General features: G+C 41.4%; 4 protein-coding genes across 4 annotated transcripts; 2 read left to right on the top strand and 2 right to left on the bottom strand.

Moving 5' to 3' along the window:
- Positions 1-6,008: 6,008 nt before the first annotated feature.
- Positions 6,009-9,992, bottom strand: ppcdc (phosphopantothenoylcysteine decarboxylase). Its single transcript, XM_067235106.1, has 5 exons — positions 9,728-9,992; positions 8,112-8,207; positions 7,871-7,999; positions 7,532-7,700; positions 6,009-6,240 (listed from the first exon to the last, which is right to left on the bottom strand). The coding sequence occupies exons 1-5, from the start codon at positions 9,866-9,868 to the stop codon at positions 6,146-6,148; spliced, it is 630 nt and encodes a 209-aa protein (XP_067091207.1). The 5' UTR covers positions 9,869-9,992; the 3' UTR covers positions 6,009-6,145.
- A 365-nt stretch (positions 9,993-10,357) lies between these two features.
- hacd3 (3-hydroxyacyl-CoA dehydratase 3) lies at positions 10,358-13,583 on the top strand. Its single transcript, XM_067235026.1, has 11 exons — positions 10,358-10,500; positions 11,018-11,060; positions 11,169-11,242; positions 11,457-11,621; positions 11,728-11,776; positions 11,882-11,992; positions 12,118-12,245; positions 12,367-12,479; positions 12,646-12,752; positions 12,839-12,970; positions 13,046-13,583. The coding sequence occupies exons 1-11, from the start codon at positions 10,420-10,422 to the stop codon at positions 13,120-13,122; spliced, it is 1,080 nt and encodes a 359-aa protein (XP_067091127.1). The 5' UTR covers positions 10,358-10,419; the 3' UTR covers positions 13,123-13,583.
- An 88-nt stretch (positions 13,584-13,671) lies between these two features.
- ints14 (integrator complex subunit 14) lies at positions 13,672-18,085 on the bottom strand. The gene is made up of 12 exons (XM_067235025.1): positions 18,042-18,085; positions 17,273-17,553; positions 16,976-17,083; positions 16,716-16,871; positions 16,469-16,587; positions 16,242-16,384; positions 15,478-15,570; positions 15,250-15,394; positions 14,951-15,084; positions 14,584-14,702; positions 14,294-14,359; positions 13,672-14,172 (listed from the first exon to the last, which is right to left on the bottom strand). Exons 2-12 carry the CDS (start codon positions 17,492-17,494, stop codon positions 13,939-13,941), a joined length of 1,539 nt encoding a protein of 512 aa, XP_067091126.1. The 5' UTR covers positions 17,495-17,553; positions 18,042-18,085; the 3' UTR covers positions 13,672-13,938.
- A 1,170-nt stretch (positions 18,086-19,255) lies between these two features.
- slc24a1 (solute carrier family 24 member 1) lies at positions 19,256-25,334 on the top strand. Its single transcript, XM_067235112.1, has 8 exons — positions 19,256-20,296; positions 21,155-21,217; positions 21,359-21,467; positions 22,657-22,706; positions 23,545-23,817; positions 24,394-24,483; positions 24,733-24,899; positions 25,085-25,334. Exons 1-8 carry the CDS (start codon positions 19,256-19,258, stop codon positions 25,332-25,334), a joined length of 2,043 nt encoding a protein of 680 aa, XP_067091213.1.
- Positions 25,335-25,715: the final 381 nt, after the last annotated feature.

Here is a 25,715-nt window from a genome sequence, read left to right as displayed (position 1 = left end):
TTTCAAAAGAATCATCCAAAGGTATGAAACTAAATGACTTATTTTCAATTGTACTTGACGATAATTCTTTAAAGTAAAAAAATAAATAATAATAACCAGCTGACTAACCAATTTACTAACGGGCTGTTTAACTGACTCATAGACACAATTTACACAAAATAACTAACTTCAACTTACATACATTGTCTTATATAGTCCCACATGTGGTTCTTATCATCTCAATATATACACATGGTCCCATGTCACCTATAAAAACCACATTCCAAACCACACAGCCTTCAGCTCCTGTCAGAACACCTCAACATGCTCCACTCCAAGCTCAATAATAACCTTGAGAGGTTAAGACCAAATCTTCTACATCAAATCATAGGAGATGGAGAGAGAGAAAAGTGGGATTTGTGATCCTGTTTTGTGCATAAGGTTACATGAATAAACATACTGACCTTGTGACTAATTTGTTTATTGATCACATATTTCTAATAAAATAATGGACTGATTATGTTCTGCTTTTCATAGAATAAAAATAGATCAATCGTAAACTTGAATTAAACCTCTTCAATCATTAGCTTGTAAACTAGTCAACCAGGGAGGATTTCTCTCTGAATGACGTCTCCCAAAGTTCACAGAAGTTTTTCCTAGCTAGTTCATTCCTTTATTTTGGATTTTAAGGGTGGATACTGGATGTTTTCTCTGTTGGATATTGTAATGATTGATACAAAAGTCCAACAGAAATATCTTCCACATTTTCCTATTTTAAGTGCATGGTTTGTTTTGACCCTGCAAAAATACAGTATGACTCACTCCACAGAACAGCTAATAGACTGTGGTGAGATTAGAATGTTTCATAAAGTTTACATGTGCATACTGCTGATATTTATCTGATTTATCACCACCTATCGCAACCAGGAACATTGTCAAAAGCATGAACTCCTGCAAATCAATAGTTTAAACTAAACAAATGGGAAAAACCAAGAGAACATCTTGCATAACTGAGCCAAATGTTAATACCTTCTCAGACATTGCCCTAACATTTGTCTCTGTGTTTACTCTACCCAGGGCACTTGTGCGATCTGCTGCCAAAGCTTTTATGCAAAAATGTTGGGGCCTGAATCCTGTATAAGCACAAAGAGAGGCAAACTATAAATGACATCTGTAGTCAGAGCTCAACGACACAACAGAGAACCCACATCACCCAATGTTGTGTCCTCCACCCCAATGTTTTACTTGCAATAGGTGTCACTTCCTGTGAAAGCATGTACTGTATGCTGTGTACTCTAGAAGTACTTACAATAGTGAATAAAACCTGGATAGCTCACAGCCACGTCAGTCTCGTTTACTCAAAACGAGGCTCTTATCAGTCAAAAACAGATACTTTTATGTTCACTTGTGTAATTCAAGCACATAATGGAAGCAGAAATTGGCTTAGCTCTCCTGCATACCACCAAGAGGGACTGTCGAAGGGGAGAATTAGGCCTCAGATGGTATAGACAAGTCCCTTGAGGACGTAACACTGTTGTAGCTTAATACATATAATGAGCTTTACATTTAGGAAATGTTTCTTATGAATATGGATGTGGATGAGTGATGTCTCATATTACAAATTGGAATAAAATGTGTCTTATGATGGAAATCTGGGAATCAATGAATATAAAGTAAATGTCTTTATACAAGTATTTATTAAATGAATCTTTCTGCAGAGATCAGACCTCAAGAGATCAGATGCCACAGAATACGCTACTAGCAGTCTGTGAAGCTCAGATGAAGAACTATTAACGACAGGTCCTTTATAGCAAGCTCTACAACCACCTTCCACACAACAGGCTTTGTTAATATTATCAGTAGCCTACACAAAGTTACAGCAGTTACAGCACACAAGGTCACATCTTTCTCAGCAGTTAGACACCAATACAAAAGGTTCCAGCTGTCCCAGAAACTAACGGTATTATAAGTATAACAATATTAGGAAAGTTTTTTTTTTTTTTACAAATTTGTAAGACGTAAGGAAATTAGGTAGCGTAAAGAAATGGTCAGTCCAATGTCAGTCACATGGCATAATTGTCCATACAAGATTATTTATGTAGGCTCTCTCAACTGGGGGAAAACCCGTAGACCCTTGGCATGAAAATAAAGTTAGCAAAGAGGCTTGCATAGCTTTTTAACAAGAAAATGTGCTTCAAACACATCTGCAAATATGTTGGTGTTATTAATAACCTTGTTTTGCATTATTACCTTCGTAAGATAAGTAACCTAAGCAAATATTATGAAAATCCAGGTTCAGAATGATTCGGCCAACCAGTCAAAAAAAACGTTCCCATCCTTTGCCCAAGCCTATTTTACCGCCTGTTTAACAGACAGAAATCGACAGAAATTGAATGATTAGCTCTAAAGAGGCTACTGGTTTCCCCAGAGTTCACTCTCGCTGGAAAATAACATTGCGAAATAAGCGTGAGTAACAGACCATGTGAAATATAGGCAACGCTATTTTATCGGTTCATCGCTTTACAGAAAACGTGTGTTATTTCGCAATGCTTGTCTGCAACTTAAAATTGCAACCTGTCACTTGACAAGACATTGATATGTCACAACACATGAGACACATGATAATATTGTAAAAGTTAAAACATCTCTAACTAAACTTACCTCGGACTTCTACATTCTAAACAGAGTTCCCTCCAATAATCCATCAAACACAGGTCAAGCTCTGACTAAAGGTTGTCAATATTTTTCAGTCAGGTTGTACAAAGTTTAAAGCAAATTGTGGCACGTTCACGTGCAAAATCTGTGTGCTAGGCTGTGCACTGAACAAAGTCTGCCAACTATTGACATCAGATTGCTGGAAGTCCATGAGGCTTCAGAGAAGTCAACCAATTGGAAGAAGACAAGGAGGAGGAGGATGGCTTCTGATCAATAGGCGGAGTTAAATATTTCAATTATGAAGCGAAGCATTTCACCAACAGTTTTAAATTGGCATTTCTTCGCACAATACCTACATTGTCATAACAGACCTTTCTGGCGCTGTGGCTAACGTTTTGTTCAGATTAGACAGATATATAACCGACTACATTTTCACCTTTATGAAATCTTGGATCATTACTGTTTGGAGGCACCGTGTTTTCATTCCTGAAGTTAACAGTTGTCAACCCAACCCAATGCCATCGTTGCTTCTACCCCAGATGTTTTTCGTCAGAAACAACAGGCAGACATGGGAAAAATCTTGAGAATGCAAAAATAAAAGTACACAAAAGGAAAACAAATGTTAAAGGGAGCAATGGGTTATGCTTTGCAGAATATGCTCAGTGGAACTGCTTCAAGGGAACCGGAGAACAGTAGATAATATATATTTCAAGTAGAACATCCAGTGGAAGTTAACAGGCTGTTGGTAGCGCGCAGTTGTTTTCTATTAACACGCTGCTTCCTAATTCAGTTAAAGGTTCGCCAGTTTGGTAAAGGAAGTTAAAAACAGATTAAGCATTAGCCAGTCAGCTAATAAGTGTTTATTGCCTTATTATCATGTCCTGGCAGGGGCACTGCTAAGGTTTCTGCCCCCCCTGGCAAATTTGTACTCTGGGCCTCAATATCATACAGGAAAGAATGGGGTTCTGCTGCGCCTCCTTAAAATCGGGGACGGAGATACGATTCAATTCAATGTATTGAATTATTATTCTTCTATGTCTGTCCTGTCCCCCAGATTTCTGATTGATTGGTTAAAATGAAATAAAAATAATAAATAGTAGCCTATTTTTTTTTGTGCCCATTACAACCATTACCATTACCCCCCCCCCCCCCCCCCCCCCTTTGAAATGTAATGGTTGTACAGACAGTTCAGTCAAGTCAATATACTCCTTGTTGCTTTTGAATGAGTACATTCATTGCCATTGTTGCATCATGCTAGTCAGTCTAATTGTCTATCCATTGGGATTTTTGCTGTTTAGTCTAGACAAGCTGGTGGCATCCATCAGTCCCTGTGGCCCCCTGGGTTAGGAGCTGATCTGAGGAATGACACTAAAGGACCATGTCCCAGGGGTGTATTTTCACATCTCCATTTCCAGTTACCATGGTATCACACCTTGTGGCCAACCAACACAAGACACCTAGGAATTAGCAAGTACCACACTAAAACAGACCCATTGCCTTTGAGCTTTCTTCTGTACTTTTTCCCCAGATCTGTGTTTAAAGTGATGATACTGCTCATTAACTGTAAAATGCTACACTGCACAATTCCACTGGTACAATGCAACCTCACGGGATCCTCAGAGTGGACATTTGATAACTGTAAACATGTAATAATCTTTACATTGAGTACCTACAGAAAAAGGATCATAGATGACGAGGGATTGGTATTTCAAAGCCATTCACGGTGAGATGAATACAAATGAATAATCTGTAAACTGTGTGAAGAGGACCAGTATCCAGTTTGTTATTCTGTTTACCGATTTCAACACTGAGCGGTAATCAGATCAACTGTAATGACACAAGGAGCAAAGCAATGGATCTCTTAGGATGTTGCCTATGATGAAACACTGCAAATATTCCCAGGTGTCACACTGCCTGGCATTCACTGATCCTGCTCCAGTTACATCATCCCTGCTATTTTCTTTACCCTCTTCTTCTTCTCTCTCTCTGCCATATTTCAGTCGTTGATAAAAGTTATATTTCAATTGATAAAAATTATATTTCAATTGATAAAAATTATATTTCAATTGATAAAAATTATATTTCAATTGAAATTGTGTGACAATAGAAAGTGGTCCAAGACAGTTATGGAAATAAAAAATATATTTATCTCTGTTATCTGACCAGATAATTGTGAGGTCAGTGTGCAGTTCCGACTGTACTATCCTCTGCTGCCATTGCCATATCAAGGCCATCCTGTCACTGTTTGCTTGATACAATGCTCTTCTATGCTATGCTATTGGCAACAACAGCCAATAGCAGGAGGACAAGTAATAGGCAGGGGTAGGAAGTTGTGCTCTTGGGAACCAAACATAAGGAAGCACGTATTGCAATCTCACACAACGCTCTAACCACTAAATAATCTCTCATACCTTGAGTTTAGGCAACCCTGGCAGATAAAACCAAAATGTTTGAAAACATTGTCATGTTTTAGAGATTGTCAATATTTCATACATTTTCCCATATTACAGCACTGTGAGGTGTGGTTGACCTCAGCTAAAATATATTTTATTTCCTTGTCATTCGGTTTGCAAAGTTTGCATGTACATACACATGCAAATAAATGATCTCACATGCAATGTGTTAACATTTTAGAAAATGTATTCTAGGACTCAACCAGGCTATCAGTCAGTAGACTTTCTTGCAGTCAGCTATCAAACACATCAAACATTGTTCAAAGATCGGGTAAACATGGTGATCAGAAACCTCTTGAGATTGTTTTTGTTCCCCACAAACCTTCAGGGACTCTCAACAAGCCAGGAGCTGCAGAACAAACTGGGAGTCAACGTGTAATACACATGACAATCACAATCAACGATTTCCTTTGACAATAGCTTGCATCTTCAGGTCTTTCACATTTCCACTGAGAACAATTAAAAGGTTATATCTACACAGGTAAGAAATAGGAAAATTATATATTTTTTTGTACTCTTAGAAGTTTAGATCACTTTACATGATCTTTGGAAGCAGAGCCAACACAATAAACCTGGTCTCTGAAGCTGGGAAATGCTACATGTAGTGGCAGAGCCTATTAACGGACATCGTTATTGTTATGTTTATGTTATGAAAGACTACAAAGGGGGCCATGCTGTGAAACTGTGGAAAGGTCGTTTCCACTGCTCTGTCCCTCATAATTAACCCCCTTGGGCTCCATAATTCTCTAGACTCAAAAGCATATGTACATCACCTGGGGTCAATGACCCCTGGAAATCTGGACACTGGATTGACAAAAAAGTAGTATAAAGTTACATTAGACTCAGAATAAGGGAAAAATCATTGTGCAACTCCAATAGTAAATCCAAACTGTCAATAAGATAATGCCCAATGCACAACCGTAAATATAAATGTTTATTATACTTCAATTTACATAATAACATACATTCAAGTACATTGGATGATTAGTGGGACAAAAACAACAAAAAACCTAACAGCTCGCAACTGATTGGTTTGTCCAGTACATTCTGTGGAACATTCAGAAATGCTGCGCACAAGGAGTCTCTGCAAATTTCTGACGGTATTGTTTTACAGCATCCACGATCGTCAACACCTCTGCCATTGCTCCTTTACCTGGAAGCAACAAAGGACCTCGATAAGTGTGAAGGAAAAAAACTGTACTAATGATAGGTGCATATTAATGTTTGATTAGGGGTTCCCAATCCTGGTAGGCCCGAGGACCAGGATTGGGAACCCCTGGATTAGAATGTCTTGAATGTCTGTGTCTGTTTTATACTGAAAGGTTTCTGTGTTCATTGTGTTCATATTAGTCACAATGCATGCTTCATGTTTTGGCTGCCCACAATGTTTTGTGGCTCTCTCGTTGTTTATGATCATTGACCTATGCACTTTTGTAAAGCTCTCTCTTGGAAGTCGCTTTGGATAAAAGCGTCTGCTAAATGAATAAATGTAAATGTCATTGTTCAAAGAGACATCCTGTGACCAACTGTTGCAGAGGATAATTTAAAGGGTTGTAAGAGTTAACTGATCATCGGAGCAGTTGTTTGCAGTAGGACGGGTGGTTAACAATTTAAATAGTATTTCTCCTCGTAGACCCTACAAGACCCTACAAGGGCAGTTGAACATTTAAGATGGATATTTCCTGGACTTTTATGGGATAACATGTGATCTTAGCTGTGTGGGGGGTGATACTAGAGACAGCGACTGTTTTAGATAGAAACAGCAGCTGATAATGCGTGAGACCAGGTGGTTGACAGATTCCAGGGTACTCATTTAGATTTAGTCATTTAGCAGACGCTCTTATCGAGAGCAACTTACAGTAAGTACAGGGACATTCCCCCGAGGCAAGTAGGGTGAAGTGCCTTGCCCAAGGACACCACGTCATTTTTCACGGCCAGGAATCGAACCGGCAACCTTCTGATTAATAGCCCAATTCCCTAACCGCTCAGCCATCTGACTCCCACTCTTACTCCTTTCAGAATAAAAGCTGAAGATAGGTTGGGCATCAGAACTTGTGAGACGCTGTTTGGGCGTGCGCTACTTCTGATCCCATCTTATTCATAGCCAGGTGGTTTTCTGTTATTGTCTGACATTTGTGTGTCAAAGATGGTTATGTTGGTATAATGGTTGTGCTGTTTAATAATAAATATTAGTTTGAAAAACATTTAATTCAGTTTAATGATTGATTCTCAAAATGAATTTCCACCACAATAGTTACTACTGCATGAAGAGAGACATGATCATGAAGAAAAAGACACTGGCTTGGCACAGTAAATAAGGCATGATACAGTGTATGTGTGTCACAAAATGGGAAGACAATAAAACACTAACAAGCAGTGGTATAATGTGACAACACATACCCCCTTTATACAAGTGAAATTAATCCATTAGCGACAACACATACCTTCATCTCCACAGACCAACTTTTTGGCGATGCAGGGTATCTCCACATACCCAAAGTCTTTGAGACTGGCCACTTGCTTGGCAGTGATAGGGTGCTGCCACATGGCCGTGTTCATGGCAGGACAGAAGAGTAGAGGACGGCTGATATCCCACGCTCGTACCACGCACGTCTACCAAAGACATACAAGACTTAAGTCAGTCTGATAAACACTAATCTGCCAATAAAGAGACAACAACATTACATGTAATCCCATTTAAAATCACAGGGAAAAAGAAGAAAATAAAAGCTCCACAAATATTTAGAATACAACTGTCCATTTCCATAAACTAAGATGATTACCAGGAGATTGTCGCAGATACCACTGGCAATCTTGCCCAGGGTGTTGGCATCAAGTGGGGCAATGACAAGTAGGTCTGCCCAACGACGCAGCTCAATGTGTAACACTGGGTCTGAGCGTTGTGTCCACAGCTGTGAGGATGATAACCAGACGTTTGGAAGGGGACACCGACTTCATTTAGTGTTTGATAATGTATACGATATGCTCAGAGATCATTATTAGGCCAGGCAAGTGCTTAACTACCTCCCACTCATCCTTGTCACTATAGACTGTCACCGCCACCTCCTCAGGATTGTAGAAGTGTCGGGCATGCTCAGTAGTGACCACTCGCACATCCACCTATACAGGACAGACGAAAGGACATCTATTTCATGAAACTGACAAGACCAACAGATTCAATTTTACATATGTTAACTAAATGATAAGCAAATTTTTATTTGAAGCTACTTGGAGAAATCACGTTCTTTGAATTCATAATTGACAGTCTTGACAGCTGTATAAGGAGCTGTAGCTAATACGTACGGAAAGTAGATGCCAGATTGGCGAAGCCTCTTGCCGTTAAACATCCTCATCTAGTGGTAGATTAGTGTGTATACATCTATAGCCTATTACAAGCCTAAGGGCATAAGGGCACCAGTGCAACACTTAATGTTCCTTACTTGTTGTGATTTGTGAATTTGTCTCTTTGCTCGTTGTATTCGAAATCCTGTTGTTATAATATTTGGCAAGAGATGCACCCCATAAGTATTCGATGTTGCACTTAAGATATGTCATTGTTTTTGCTGCACTGTACCCAACTATAGACATTATAGTAAAACTGTTGAGGATTTGAGATTATATTATTGCACTTCAATATTATTAGTTTTCACCATACATTCAATTAGCTAGCTAGGCCCCTAATCGAAATGCTGTTATTGCACTCACTATTGAGATTGTCGCACTGTAGTATTATAACTTATGTGGTTACTTTACGCTTTGGCTGTTAAATAGACCGTTTCAAGACTGACAAACTTAATTTTGTGTAACTATGTACTTCTAATCATTCATCAACGTCTGCTTAAATATGATGTTTGTACGTCGCATTAAATCAAATGGACTGCTAATTGAGTTGTGGAGGAATGATATTTATACTGCTAATCCAATGCTGCTACAACAATCAATACCTCAATTATATAAAGTGTGTAATGCTTAATACTAAACATATATCTTAATGTGATCAAATTGCTTTAATTAAGAACAGATGGGTGTAGGCAACCGGATGATTCTGGGTCTGTGTAGTGACTAAAATCATGCTGAAATGTAACTCTGGTGTGTGTGTAGGAATGTTGAAGGTCAGCACGCTGACTTGGGAGGCAAACTGGTGATGCCTGGGACTGGTGTGAGCACAACAGGGCCTCTCAGCTCATGGGAGTAAAAGTGTCAACTTGAGAGATAAGGTGATGCTTGGGGCTGTGAAAGATGTGACTCTTTGCTCCTGCGGGACGAGTCAGACCAGCCGGTCTGGCCACCTTTGGATATACAACCTCTGTTCAAATGCCCTCTTTCTCTTGGAAACCCTGCCCCACCACCCCATACATCATCAGCCCTGCAGACCCTGCCCTACCAACCCATACATCTTCAGGACCTTGGGATGACCTACTCCCTACTCTTCTAGACTGAGAACATCCTGGTGTGTTGTATTCATTGTTGATTGCATAATTTCTTATTAATAAACTACAAAGAACTTGGTCTGGCATTTAACCTTGTATCCTTCTCCACCTAGATTGAGACACTTTTACACATACAATGCTTCGGGAATTCCCCCTTTGTTATGCCTTCAAGGTTACAGTAGAATATTAAAAGGTTACTAGATAACTCACCTCAGGTATTTCAAAAAGTTGGGAGACCAAGACAGGCAATTTCAGCGCTGCCACACTACCCGTCACACCAACAAGTACGTGGTATTTACCACAAGAGCGCAACAAATCACATTTCGGCGATGGAGTGGAATTGGGTTGCATTTTCTATCATATCAGAGACTCGAACTGCCAGTATGCTATTTAACAAAACCAATCAAACATTGTGTGATAAAATTATCGTCCTGTCATCTCAACATGCTCAAGACTAAAAACAAAACATGAACGAATTACCGCTACTACAAGCACAACGCAGCTGCTACTTCCGCAAACAGTTACGGACGTACTGACGTAATTTAAAGGAGTAGGGATCGTCATCCGCTGCTAGTGAGGATGACTACAGCCAGAGAATGTCTAATATTAAACAGGCTCTGCTTCAGCTTGCTATTCAACATATACGTGTGTACCAACATAACCTTTTTTTTTTTACCCTTTATGTATCAGTTAATTTTTAAAACATCTACAAAAAGTTGTGTGCTGTATCTATTTTAAACTGATGGTGAGATGCGGTGTGTGAAAGTTGAATTGTGTCGTGAACGTGCGCGTACATTCATTCCCGTGTGAGCGAGCGCGTTTATAGAACGTTCTGGCCGTTCTTCCGTGAACAGATTTTATATGTGGAAAAAATCAAAAGGTTAAAAATAAGTAGTCCTAAAATGCAAACGCTCACTCCCCATGTATATTGGGCACAGCGACATAAGGAAATAAACCTGCGAGTGGAGTTGATAGACGCACAGGTGAGAATTAATGAATGACTTGACGGTTTGCATTTGCAAATGCGTTAGGCAAAACCTAGGCTCTATATTTCCCTAAACGCAATAGAAGATAGGCTACCACCAGAGGCATTCCTTCTGGTAGGCTATATTTTCTCCGGTCTGCGTAGTCACTGTATTTTCTAGACATAGCTTAAGCTACTCCTCATTGTATGTGAATCATGCATTTGAGTACGACAGACGCAATGTAAGACTTTCTCCTAAACAGATCTATCAATACGAATAACTAGGTTTTGATTATGGATAACGGTTGCATCATTAGCTACTATTTAGTGTCATAGTGCTGGCCATATTTGGGTTAAATTGTGGAATAGTGTTGTATTAAACACTTGATTTTTTGTAGTTAACAACTAATTGTTTACTTCAGTCGTGTCCCAGTGACAAACCGCATGTTTTGTGTGGCTGAAACAAAGACTTCTGCTTTGTAGTCTTTTAGAGGAGCTGAAAATATAACTGGTGGTGTCTTATTTTCCTTCTGCAGAACATTAATATCAAAGTGCAAGACGATGTCCTTACATTTAGGGGTAAGTTATCTTCATTATAACAAACATTGTAATGATTTTTAACAAGACAGCCATTTAGTCAGTTGCAACCATATCATTTTGAAACATTTCTTTTGTTTTGTTTTCCAGCCCAGGGTCATGGTGCAAAAGGAGAGAATAATTATGAGTTCAGCTTGGCATTTCTAATGCCAGTAAAACCAGAGGTATCCGTCAGATAATCTCTCATGATTGGCACATACTCTTGAGAGGATGCATCCTAGATGCTTCTAACAAGTTTAAATAAATACTAGTTTGACTAGACTGAAGAATGTGGTTCTACTGATTTACAATGTCTCACAGCTATCTATCATTGCCTATGCCTGTGCCTCAGTTTCTGGGTGCCCATCTCTGCTTTTCTAAATGAATGTGTGTGGGCAGTGTGTCCACAGATCCACCCAGCGCCAGGTGAATATAACACTAAAGAAGAAGCAGCGCAGTTGGTGGGACAGGCTGACTCTGGAAGCGCGCAAGCCTATCTTTCTGACCCCGGACTTTGATCGCTGGATAGATGAGTCCGATGCAGAAAGGGAAATATGTGAAAAGGTAACCCTAACCGTAGCCTTATTCTTCAGAACCAGTAAAAAGAAGACTGCATGTTATTGATTTTGTTGTTTATTAATAGTAGTTTATTAATTGTTTATTCTGAAAGGAGGAGAGAAAAACCAGGCTCCAGAGAGATTCAGTGAATTCAGAGATATGTGAGTATTCCATAAGTCTGCAATGACATGTCATGTGATTTTAGCTGTTTCCAAACATAACTGTTAACTTGAACCCCAAGTCTGATATTTACATTTCTTTTACAGCATTTGTAAGTCTGACGAAGGGCCTCCTGTTCATGTACAACCTAGTCCAGTTCCTTGGTTTCTCATGGATATTCGCCAACCTGACTGTGCGTCTCTTCATCCTAGGCCAGGGTGAGAATTTGCACACTCCTAACATCTCCACGTGTCAAGGATAAACAGAAAAACCTAAGTTATGACCTGTACAGTGTTACTAACTGCTGATATGTTTATATAATAATATCTCTTTGTCATTTTAGATTCAGTCTATGACACATTTCACACCATTTCGGATGTCATGTTCTTCTGCCAAATATTGGCCGCTGTAGAAGTACTCAATGCTGCTTTTGGTGTGGTCAAGACAGGCATTATTCCTACTCTCATCCAGGTGCTACGAAATATTTATATATATCACATTTTATATATATATATTCCTAACCTAATCAATTCTAAAGCAAGCCATCCATATTAAAAACAGTGTAGCTCATGTGACTCTTGTGTTCTCCTAGGTGGTTGGAAGAAATTTCATCCTCTTCATCATTTTTGGGAGTGTGGAACAGATGCATAATAAACCAGTGGTGTTCTTTGTTTTCTACTCATGGAGCGCCATAGAAATTTTCCGGTGGGTGGTTACTTCTCACTCAACAAATACCCATGAGGTTACAATGAATGGAAAACATGTATTAAATATCAAATCTTCCTATCATTTGAAAAAGTATGAAATATAGGTAAATGTTTTTTCCAACTCTTCAGAGATGATTTCTTTATGAGAGATTGTATTCTTTCAGGTACCCATTTTACATGCTGGGCTGCATTGACACAGAGTGGAAAATGCTCACTTGGCTGAGGTACACCATCTGGATACCTTTGTATCCACTGGGGGTGCTAGCTGAAGGTGAGTGTTGGTTGTGGTGTGTTTAGAGGACAACATGTACTAACAAGTTCTTTTAATAATAATTTCTCACGCTAACTTCCCGCTAGCTGTTGCTGTGATCCAGTCCATTCCAATCTTCTATGACACTAAGCTGTTCAGCATCCCTCTGCCTAAAGTCCTGGGCACATCGCTCAGCTTCTCCTACATCCTGCAGGTCTACTTGGTTCTTATGTTTTTGGGTGAGTCTTTGTCTGTTCACCATCTTAAAGGATGCCCCTGTACTGGTGCTGGTCTAACAAAGACTCTCCTTGCAGGGCTTTTCATTAATTTCCGCCACCTCTACAAGCAGAGGAAGAGGCGGTTCCGTACCAAGAAGAGGAAAGCAAACTGAGATCACTGTCCGACAGAAGTTTCTAATACCTTTGCTGCCTGCCTGTGGGTAATTCTACTGAACAAATCTAGCAAGGAGAATGCAAATAAGGGGTTATGATTGGGCTGAGTTAGAACAGTCCTAAATGTCAGTGTCCTGCACTGAAGACAGTCCATTATTATATAGTCATTGTAGATTTAGTTGTGAAATACATTTCACAACTACATCATACATACATACAAATCCTTGTTGTATTGTGCTTGATTTTATAGTGCAATATCGTTCTGTGTTGTCTCGAGAAAGCAAGCTACATTATCTCTTATTGAAATAATGTTCTTATAAATACAGATCATTTAAGTTAATGTGTCATTACCCCGTTGCTTTAACTTAGCAGCTAGAAATCTCAGGGAGTAAAACAGTTATTCTGAAAGATTGTAACAATTTGCAATTATTTACTCATTAAATCTATCAAGTATTTTGCGATCAATGTTAAATTAGATTATTATTATAATATAATTATATTATGCTGAATAAACACTTGATTTATATAAAATTCCTTCATTAATTAATCCACGGAGACAAATTATATTTATTAGAAACACTTATAAAATGCTATATACATACACATAACATTCAGTAAACAAAAAGGGCATCACAAGCAGAATGCTTATGGTCTGTATTATTCAAAACATGAGTTGTTTGCTCTGCAAGTGCTGGTTCACAATTGCAGCACAACAGCTGTCCATTGTTCACGTCAACGTCATTTCAATCAAATACAAGTCTCCATGAGAAGACTTCTCCTGAACCTTTCTTCCCAGGTCTTCGTCCTGAGCCAGCTCAGCTTGAGAAGTCTGTGTGCATGGGGGCGATGTTGTGATCAAAGGCGGCATACTGGGAGTCCCCTGTGCTGGCCAGCTTCAGCTGCTGGGCAGCATGGGACAGCTGGAAGGCAGCATCTGGGTGTGCGTTGTCTGGGAGCAGGGTGCATTCTCTCTCTAACAGCTCCGCCACCCCCTTCAGCAGCTCCCAGAAGCCAAAGGCCAGGGCAGCTTTCCGCAGCCTGTTTAACTCCTGACGCACGGGAGGGACAGATAGAGAAAATAAATGTCTATCGTGCAATGTACATGTGTAAGAGATTCACAATATGAAAACCTTCATCTTCATTTCACTGGATTTTTGGGCGGGTATTTACCTTATAGAAGGTCTGAGTCTTCTCTGGCAGTTTCCTTGCATTCCTCAGAATCTTTTGGACATCCGTCTGTTAGGGGAAAAACACATTATTCAACCTGTCCCAACTTTTTGTTGAGGAAAAAACTATTCATTGTTAATTACAATTTAGATCTGGGAGTTCTGTACTATGTGCCAGTCAGCTAAGTGGAAATAAATGAATCCATATTAGAGACAAGACCACATCAAGGTGTCAGAAGTGTAATTTACTTGGATACACAATAATAATTTCTCAACGTGCAGCCAATACAATACCTGCAGTCCGCTGGCTTTGATCCACACTGTGACATTCTGACTATAGCTACGTTTAATCTTCGGCTGCACAGGAAAGGGGCTTTTGCTGTCATCCTCTCCATAAGGGTTTTCAAGAGCATCTGAAACAAGAGATGGACAAATTTGCTTAGGCATGGCATTGTTAACCATTGCCAGCCCTTTACCGAGAAAACATCAATAATTAACTACTGGATTTGATTATGTGCACAAAGAATCACACAACGGTCCCTGATCTCAATTAATCATTAGCACTTTGACTTCTAAATAAAATTCCAACTTCTAGAATCTATCATTCTGGTTAGTGCATGGTTTGGGGAACCCAGTGCCTGATCTGTGAAGGAGGTGTTACCTGAGATGGGCCCCAGCTGGGAGACTTTGCCTAGCCAGGGTAGAGGCTCAGGCCCAGGCTCAAACAAAGACATCATCAGGTTGGACTTCTTCTTGCTGTCTGCTTGGGAATACAGCATACCATACCACTCTGGCCTGGCGGCAGATACACAACTCCATTACCTCTTGACAGTGAAACTGTATTATTAAGCACTAACCCTAACCCTTATACAGTATATACTCATAATAATGTTAGAATCAATCCAATCTGTTGATCACAATGTGACATGGAACATGACATCTGTAGCATGGCTCCCTTACCCCAGCTGCACCAGAGCCACCATGCCCTCCACCTTGAGACTACCATGCAAAAGGACACAGAAGTTTGGGCTCTTCCCCGCCATCTGATTGGCGGAGGTCTCCTCCTCTGCTTCATCCGTGTTACTAGTGCCAATCTCATCCGCCTCTGAAATGAAGCAGAGTTCACACATCAGAACATGTTTTTTACGATGTGAGGTTGTGTAAGGGCATTCCGAAGAGAACCCTCACCTTTGTTCACAGCGATGGGCAGGACCAAGTGTCTGGATATGACTGGCGGACTGGAGATGTCTCCTATTTCAATGAAACCCACAATCTCTAGATCTGTAATACAAAAATAAGTTAAGACGACTGACCCAGCAGAAAGCAGGAAGTGGGATTTCAATCATAATTGAAGGTGGGAAATGTATGCGGCCCTGTTCGTACTGTCGGAGTGGAAAACGGGCGGACGCTCCCTAGTGAATTTACACTGCCTTTAAATATGTCATGTCGGTCCTTATGTGAACCAGGCTGATCTGGGAAGGATCCTTGAGAGGAGGATTGACGATAGGGAAACCGAGTATCCATCCAAATGGAAAGTTAGGGAACAAATATCCATACCCTGAACTCTGTTCCAGGCGTTGGAGGCCTGTTATAACTGATAAGTACTGATGAACTCATGGGCTCTATCCCATAACCAAATTAGGAAATTAGAACACTGCAACCCTGAGTTGAATGCCAGACCAGCCCTCTTGGCATATAACATATTGACAAAGAGCAGAGGGAAATAGACAGGTAACAACTGGTTATCTTGCAACACAGTTATGTTTAGAAAGGGGCAGACTTTTTAATTGGTATAAAGCAAGCTTGTGCTTGTGCAACAGTTGGGCTTTACATGCACGAAATAACCAGTGTGTGTGTATATCCTGTCTTGAAGTGAATAAAGCTACTTGTATATGATTTCCCCACGACTGAGCCTCCTTTTCGATCATCAAAGAAACCAGATGGTCCAGTACCTGTCTGGACTGTCCTGGGCATGGGGTCCACCTCCTCGTCCACGATCACAGGCTCGGGCCGAGGGAAGACCTGAACGTCTGAGGACAGGTTCCCACAGCGGAGGACTGCATGGAAGGGCGAGTACGCCTGGTCGATCAGCCTCCTGGAAACACACCAGCCACAACATCAGTTCCCTCTTTTGTTTGAAGGCTGGGAGGATCCATTGAAACAAAGGAAATCTACAAACCCAAACATGGCCTGCACACTCTTCAGGCACAATGGTCCCTCCATGGTGAAGATCTGTCCCTCCCCTCTGTTTAGACTTAGAAGCTGCTCCAGGTTGTCCATAGTGTCTGTGGTCTGTAGCTGCACATGGACAACATACAGCATCAAGCAAACCACATACTGAAAGGCTAATAAAGGCCTCGATACCTGCACTGTCCTGCTCAGTAAAGAATCAGGTCAGATTTGGCAGATAGTGGATGATTCTGTACCTCTTCTGCGTTGGCGATGCACATGACAAACAGCTTGGCTGGGAAAGGAAAAGGCAGTGGGAATTTCTTGTCCTCTGAACGATTCTTTAGAGTCTGAAGGGAATGCCGCAGAGAGCCCTTTCCTATGCCCAAAGAACCATCAGTCACTAGCACCACCTGCAGGTCAAGAGAGGAAACACATAATCATCAGCCGCTGTCTAAACTGAATGTTTGTGTTTGAAAACTGTGCACAATGCATCATGAATACATGGTCAGGGTACCTGGCAGGGACAACCACTGCCCCACTCCTGCTGTACAACGTTATTGACTCCCTGCAGTGCTGACTCAAGGCAGGTTTTGTCATAGTCCTCTAGGTTGCTCAAGGCTTCCTGCCAAGTAGAAGAACGCATATTTGAGAAACGGATTAAACTATGAATATGTCAGATCTGGGGGGGGGAAATGCATGCATAATGGTGGTGAAATGCTGTTTCAAAGGACATAACAGTTAACCAAATATTTATAATGGCTATCATCTTTGTGGAATACATTGCAGACAATATGTTGGCCTGCTACTTTACCTGCAGACTGTTGTAGTCCCTTGTAAAGGGTACCAGGAGCTCCCAGAGCGAGGAAAATGCCACCAGTGACGTGAACTCCAGACGGTAGTTAGTGGCCATATGTTCAAATAACATAGTGAGTCCATGAACTGCCAGGTTCTTCCTTTGAAACTCTTCACTACCGTCCAGTGACACAGGCCGTGTCATGGACAAGGACACGTCCATCAGAACCACGGTCGGCATGGCTCCTCACAAAAATGTATCCCTCAATTTAGCGACTGAAATAAACCTCCACACCCTCTCTGTAAAAACAGAACATCACTCATTTACCCGAACATATAGCGTTAACTTTTGAATTAGCTAGCTAAATAAACGGTCTCATTTTATAACTAGCAAGCTAACTAGCTACAACTTTACTTCATACTGTCTCTGATGAATCTTAAACTATCTGTTGTAAAAAAAAAATATATATATATATATATATATATATATATATTGAGTTATTGATTCAACATCCAGTCGAAAAAGTTTAATAAAAAAAATCAGCTAGCACAGGGAGTACAGTCTGTACTAGCCAGCTCGTAACTACATACTAGTAAATAGGCTAGCCTAGCAGTGGCAGCTAGCTGGTTAGATCAATGTTACTTGCTAAACAAAATGATTTGCAAGTTAAACCTGCAACAGTGTATTCTGTATCTTTGTGAAATAAGTATCATTTTCAATTAAATTTAACATAGTTAGAAGTTAAGATTTGTAGATATCCTACAACAATACAGAGAGACAAAATTACCCATCAATACGCCTCTTGGTGAATTCGTGCGGTATATCTTAAATGTATCCGGGCTTCAACGCTAATATAAATCACTAGTTCCTAGCAAGTAAACGTTAGTTTGTTCCTAGTCGCACAAGCGAAGAAAATTACGACCCAATATTGTTTGTGAATGGTATGTTTCATTTTTGCAAGTATGGAATGGAATAAATCAATAATCTGGAATAATGTAATTGCCGCAGTTCCAACTGTCTTAGACATTTTCAATTAAATGTAAGCATTCTGTGAGAGTTGAAACATAAATCCTTCCTTATTCTAAAGAACACACTATTCACATCTCAAAAGAATAAGTAAACAAAAACTTGCTTCATAAAAAGTAATTGAAATGTAAATGTAAGATATAATTAGAGTGTCGCAGACAATACACATAATCCTCTTAGACTTCAGGTATTAAGTATTATGCTGATCCATGGTGAAGAAGACCTGTCCTGTGGTGCGTCCTCGAGCTTGACCCTCTTGTGACAACTGCGCGCCGGGTGCATCTTCCCGCTCTTGGTGCCACTGCTTCCCAGCTGTGGATATTACATGTGTGGACACATAATTGCCTTTCCTGCTGTAGTGCTTCGCAGGTAAGGTTACCTGTAGTTAACAGCAAGAGCATTATCACAATGCAGGCTATTGCATATGAGCTTGTGTACGTGGGAAAACTACTGTGAAGTTATATACAAGAAGTGTCTCTGATGTTTGAGACTGAAAAGGTGAATATGTAAAACTTGAAAAAGTGTACATCTTTTTATGATCAGCATTACTGTATTAGACTTACTACTTGTCGTTGGTCTTTCTGTAGTGTCAATATTTGTTCATGTTTGCTGTGTCATTTAGTTTCAAACAATTACAACAGACAGCAAGGTGAGGGGTATTATGGGATATGAATGTGTTGTAGGACTGAATTGTGTCTAAAGCACAGTCCAAAAAGAATACCTTATGCATGTAAATCAAAAGACCAACATTTTTGTGCCACTTAATTCCACCAGATAATCACTTGAATCCTTGATGTTTTCTTGCTTTTAAAACAGGCCACGAAATCCAATGGTTTGATTATGACATGATTCATCTGGGTCCTGCATTGTATCACCCCATTGACTTTTGGGGAGACATTGTGGATTTATCCTTCACTCTTGCTCCTATATGCAACCTAATTCTCTATAGCCAATAGCAGTACAGCACAGGGGAATATGTATTGTACACGAAGGAAACGACTCCAGCTGAGCCGTGTTCTGTTCCTCATTTCTGGGCTCTTGATATGTTGCGTATATCAGTTGACCATCAGTGCCAGAATGTCAGAGTCCTGGGCAGCTTCACAGATGGGCGAGGATCCTCAAGTGGTCCAAACAGATACATTGGAAGCTCAAACCAGGACTGTGGAGGAAGTGGACCTCAACACTCATTCCGAAGTGGACGAGCTGTCAGGCCATACAACACCAGAGGCATTACCCTTTGAAATGACTTCTGATACCACGACTTTCATGACCACCACAGAGGATACCCCATCCACAACTACAAAACGGATTATCGTGCACTGTATCTATGTGGATCCGGCACCACCCAAGCCCACAGAGGCTCCCACACCCCCACCAACATCCGCAGTACCCAACACCACGCTCTCGGCCCCTGGGGATGCCCCACACATAAAGGGAGACTACCCCCAGGACCTATTCACTGTGGAAGACCGTAGGAGAGGCTGGGTGATCCTACACATCAGTGGAATGATCTACATGTTTGTTTCCCTTGCCATCGTGTGTGATGAGTTCTTCGTTCCAGCCTTGGGAGTGATTACAGACAAACTGGCCATCTCCGACGACGTGGCAGGGGCCACCTTCATGGCTGCAGGGGGCTCTGCCCCGGAACTCTTCACCTCCCTGATCGGTGTCTTTATCTCACACAGCAACGTTGGCATCGGCACCATCGTGGGCTCAGCGGTCTTCAACATTCTGTTTGTGATTGGCATGTGTGCCGTCTTCTCCAGAGAGATGCTCCATCTCACCTGGTGGCCTCTGTTCCGCGATGTGTCTTTCTACATCATCGATCTGATCATGCTCATCATTTTCTTTCTGGATAATACCATCATGTGGTGGGAGAGTGTAATGCTGGTGTGTGGGTACACCTCTTATGTGTGCTTTATGAAGTTCAATGTACAAATAGAGCGTGCCTTCAAGTCCCAACTTATGAAACACAAGAGCATTATGAAAGTCATCGCTATCGAGGAACCTGACAAGGTAAGTGTTCCTCTGCTTTATCAAGCTAGTAAAATCCACATTTGAAACCTATCGTAAAACAGCTTGAAAACGGCGTACACTGAATACTGAAGCTGAAGAACGAACAAATTGAATTTGTGGCAGCAACATGAAAGCGAGTGTCAATATTTTCCTAGGGAATCAGAAACAGCAACCTCTCACGCTGTTTCAAAAACATTCTTTTTATGATGTTCCAGTGTTTATTTGGCACAGCTTAATGCATGTCTGGCTGCTCACTCATTGATATGCAGCGAATATATGAGAGCAGAATAGTTGTTATTGTTGTTTTACTCAAGGAGATCATCACATCTGCTTATCTGCCGTGACAGCTCTGTACACCTATGGTTTTTAGATAAAGTAAATCATGGTACCAGAGTGGGAGAATCATACTCACTTAGGCCCTGTAGACCCAAAGCCAATCATCACCTACCATAACCCCTAATCCTTTAGGTTGTAAAGGACATACCGTAGCTATAACATATACAGTGTTTAACTCTGGTAAGTGTGATTGAAGCTTACTGTATACACAGTACTTAAACTCACTAGTGCTTGGTCAGAGGTTTCTGTTCAGCTGAATAGTGAAACTAACAGGCCTTACAAAAACGGCACACATTGATGGTGATTTACATTATCTTTCTTTGTACACAACATTACATTATTGTATGCCCCACTTAAACCATATCACATTTCATCGAGGGAGTTCAGGAAATTGAAACGCAACATGGCTGTATACTAGACAGATGTATACTGATTGCCATGGAATCATTCTATTGCCACCATGTAAGCCTTCTCAGCATGTATATGCTGGTATGATATTGGTCTGTTTGGTGTTGTATACAGAATGACGTGGCATCAGTCGAAGAGAACCCACCTCCCGAACCAGATAACAAGAATCGACTGAAGGTACATCCACTGGACCTCACAAATAAACTAAAGCTAGAGATGCTAAATGTGTTCAGTAGGATATTGATTGTGTGCGGAGGGTTCTGTAGACTTGTGGTTCCCTCCGCCATTATGACTTTAGATCTCGTTCTTTTTCTCGAGTTGAAGCCAGCCCTTCAGCGAGGCGGAAGCTCAGCCTCCCTGCACAACAGCACCATGAGGACCACCATCTTCCAGCTGATGATCCACACGCTAGACCCTTTAGGTGAAGGTTAGTTGTCATTAAAGCAGAGTAACAAACTATACCAATGTTTCCAGCCCTTTCAATTTGTCCTGACGACAGTGTGCACTGTGCATCATGGACAGTCCCTTTGTCCTTCTGTCAATAAAATGGATTAGCATTGTGTTCCAAATGGAGATACCACTAAGTCCTGATGCTAAGCAGATAAATACTTGTCAGTCCACTGTATGGAGTGATTCAGTTGTGTAGTGATGAAGGAGGTGAAAAGGCTCATGGGATACGGGACATTTGCATATGTCTAACTCGTATGTCACAAGTCATCACATTGGGTCATGTGAAGCATGTCTATTTGCCTTCTATTGGGTTCTGTAACCTTGTACAGTGTATGTATAGTGACCTGGGGCCCAGGGCCCGGGCTCAGGCCCTCAACACTGCACAGATTGAGGTCCAGTAATCAGCTTTGGATTGAGCTCATAAAAGCTGGATCACTGCCAGCTTCTACCTGACCAATTTCTTTATCTCAATAGCGCCATCATTCATACCTTTTCATGTCCATTGAGACCACTGGCCTGGTAGCCCACTGAGTTACCCAACACCTGTGACAAAACACGTTAAATATATTTTACATCACAGTTTGCAATCAAATCTGATCAAATTGTTATTCCTTGGGGACTGTATGTATATTACAGTAGAGAGGGGTATTATTTTTACGTTTAGGTGGGGTACGAGTTTGAGCTACCAAATGGCATACTGTAACTGTTGCCATGGTTAGATTGACAGAAACCACTACGATTATATACATCTACCCATGCTGCGAGTATCCCTTTCATTGAGATGAGCTGACAAGATCGGTGAGACAGGTTGAAAAGGACAAATTAGAAGTTCTGTATGCATTAGTCATCTCCCTGTTAAAAAACTGTAATAAATGAAGATGCTCATGTTGGCAGATTAGAGTAGGGGAAAGGTAAGTTCCCCTAACAAATTAGCTGTGTTGGGATGTGTGTTCATGCTGTTGTATTGGGGATGTGAAATCACACTGAATGTTTTTGCTGATAGACAACTTTGCTGCTTCTTCCTGCTGTATTTTCACCATTATTCTGAAGTTGCTTTTGTGCCGATCTGTGGTAATGTGTATCACGTCGCCATAGTGAACTAAATTGAACCTTTACCTATTCACCTGCATCATACTCAATCTTAATAATAGCTTGGTTGTCTACAGGAAAGTTTAAGGAAAAGGCAGAGATTCTGAACAGCATGGCCAGGGGGAAAGTGGAGACAAAACCCAAAGCTGACGGTGAGACGGATTAGCTCAACGAATGAGAAAGCAGTGTTTATGATGTGATGATTTCTGATGGACGGAAAGCTCAGTGGGCTGTCAGCTCATGATAGAGACAGACACATGATATTCCTTCCTGCCAGGTCTTGTAGTGTGTTGATTAATGTGTTGATCTCCCCAGATATAGAGCATCATTAGAACATTTCAGTGTATTAGCGGAAATATACAAGGCTGTATGGAGTAAGAATTATCAGTGAGGCCATTGTGCGACATTCTTGCAACGTGCTAACTTGAACGCGCAATACTTACTGCTCACTAGAGTGCTTTATTTTGACAATGGACACAGTCGCTAACTGACTGTTTACTACCAGATTCCCCACAGTCGGTACCTCTTGCTGCCACATGTCCAGATGACAAGTTTTTGCTTAAGGCTGTGTTTGTTTATTCCCTATGCTATTGCCCCAGAGGGAGAAAAAAAAAGCGACCCGCCCAAGGAGCCTGCTGTGAAGGAGCAGCCTGGGAGCCTGAAGGTAGGAGCCACCTATAACCTGGTGGTTCTTAAAAAGCACAGACCCAGAAGTCTCTCTTTGATACCTGTCTATGTGAGAGTCTCAGTACAATGTGTACCGATGTGTTTTCTTAGGCCAACGGGTTCTTTAGGGGGATAGCTGATAAAGCTTTACTTACTGATATTGGTCTTAGGTTGTATGACTTTTGTTTGTTGTTTGTGAGTAATTTTTCTATTGTTTGCCTTCATGCCTATCTGCCTTTCTGCCTGTTTGCCTGCTTGCTTCTCTGCCTGTCTATCTATCTGTTGGTTTATTGTCCGAGGATGATGAGGAGGCTAAGGGAGAGGGTGGCTCTGACAGCTCTGATGACAGTGATGATGAGGATGATGACAGCGAAGAGGACAGTGATGAAGACAGTGAGGATGAAGAGGAAGCTGAGCATGATGCCGTTGAAGACAAAGAGGATAATGAAGATGAAAATGATGAACCTTTGTCTTTAGAGTGGCCGGAAACACCACGTAAACAAGCCACCTATCTTTTCCTGCTGCCCATAATCTTCCCTCTGTGGCTGACAGTTCCGGATGTCCGCAACCCAGTAAGACTCGTGCAGAAAACACCTCAGGCTTGGGTTAGGTTTCTAGCAAATCCCAGATACACTCATTAGAATGTACTCCACCGCATCGGTGTTTAAAACAAGATTATGCTAAAGATGGTTAGAGCTTTGGCATTATCAGACACCTTGTAGCTGTGTTTTTGATTTCTAAGGATAGGCATAGGCAGTACCGGTCCTAGCACATTTGGCGCCCTAGGCAAGATTTATCACAAGCACCAGCACCCCCTACCCCCCCACACACACACACACACACGGAGCGCAAATCGTGGTGCACTTCGGAAAATGCCGCCCCCCTCTTCATGCCGCCCTAGGCGGCTGCCTTTGTCGCCTATAGGAAGGACCAGCCGTGGGCATAGGGTTTGCTTAGAATACAGGGTTAGGGTGAGCTTTCTGCAAATCCCAGAAACACACAGTGTGGCATATTCTAAATAGATTATTAACAGCCCCAGTCACCCGCTAGTCATTAAATCCACAAATTCAATCTTCATATTCAATTTTCCAACCAACAAACCATTATTTTGTGAGTCAAGTCAGTCTTTTTTCTTCTTTGTTCTCCAGAAATCCAAGAAATTCTTTGCGATGACCTTCCTAGGTTCTATTGCATGGATCGCTGTGTTTTCCTATCTCATGGTGTGGTGGGCGCATCAGGTCAGTAGCACCAGTAACTGTATTAAGCCCTCACACTGGAACAACATTGGATAACAACATCTGTACCAAAGCCTGAAGACGATGGGCTTCCTCTTTGTGCATTTATATTGTATATGCTGCAAGTAAACAGGGAATGAGTAAATATGCAGACTTTGCAGTTGGTAACTATGTTCCAGCAGATTGAGTCTCATATAAACTTCAGATTTACCAAACTGTCGATTTTCCTGCTGGTATCCTGTTTCTACCCAGGTGGGTGAGACAATCGGAATCTCAGAAGAGATCATGGGTCTGACCATCCTGGCGGCGGGGACGTCTATCCCCGACCTCATCACCAGCGTGATCGTGGCCCGGAAAGGTCTGGGAGACATGGCCGTCTCCAGCTCAGTGGGGAGCAATATCTTTGACATCACAGTGGGGTAAAGATGTTGATGTTAGCTCAACAAAACCTGCTGTAGCCATTCTAAAAAAGATTTCAGTTTGTCATCTCGATGGTGCTATTATATACACTTTATGACCTTGTCTCAGGTGACAAGAAGATTCATTACATTCCCCCTCTCTCTCTCTCCCCCCCCCCCCCCCTCTCTCTATCTCTCCCCCCCAGCCTGCCTGTCCCATGGCTGATGTACTCTAGTTTCCATGGTTTCGCTCCGGTGCAGGTCAGCAGCAATGGGCTTTTCTGCGCCATCGTGTTGCTCTTCCTCATGCTCCTGTTTGTCATCATCTCCATCGCCGTCTGCAAGTGGAAGATGAACAAAATGCTGGGCTCCACCATGTTCCTGCTCTACTTTGTGTTCCTGGTGCTCAGCGTGATGCTGGAAGACCGCATCATCATGTGCCCTGTGTCCATCTGAGAGCGCCGGACCAGAGATGACCACCATGTCAGGAGAGGAGTTAGGCTCTGGAGATCCACAGAACGTGTGCAAATCGACATACTATACTGGCTCCATATCGATTACCACAGCAGTGTGTCAGCATACACAGGCTATGGCACTCAATGTACATTAGGATACTCACCGTTAGTCACTATGGCAGCTTAACCTGGACAATATTATCTCTGCAGTATGGTATAGGTCAATATCACTCAGACTGGACCAATCACTACAATGCATTAGTTTTATAAACTTAGCACAGATATTTGTCCGATCCCAATTCATTTTGTCACGTCATTTGTCAATATGTATGTTAAACTCACTCTGATTTTGTGATGTTCAATATTTAGCTGACTGATTTAA

Source organism: Osmerus mordax, chromosome 4, assembly GCF_038355195.1.
Source record: "Osmerus mordax isolate fOsmMor3 chromosome 4, fOsmMor3.pri, whole genome shotgun sequence".
In the NCBI taxonomy this organism is placed as follows: domain Eukaryota; kingdom Metazoa; phylum Chordata; class Actinopteri; order Osmeriformes; family Osmeridae; genus Osmerus; species Osmerus mordax.
The sequence above is the reverse complement of the archived record's forward strand: the minus strand, read 5'-3'. Positions and strand labels throughout refer to the sequence as shown.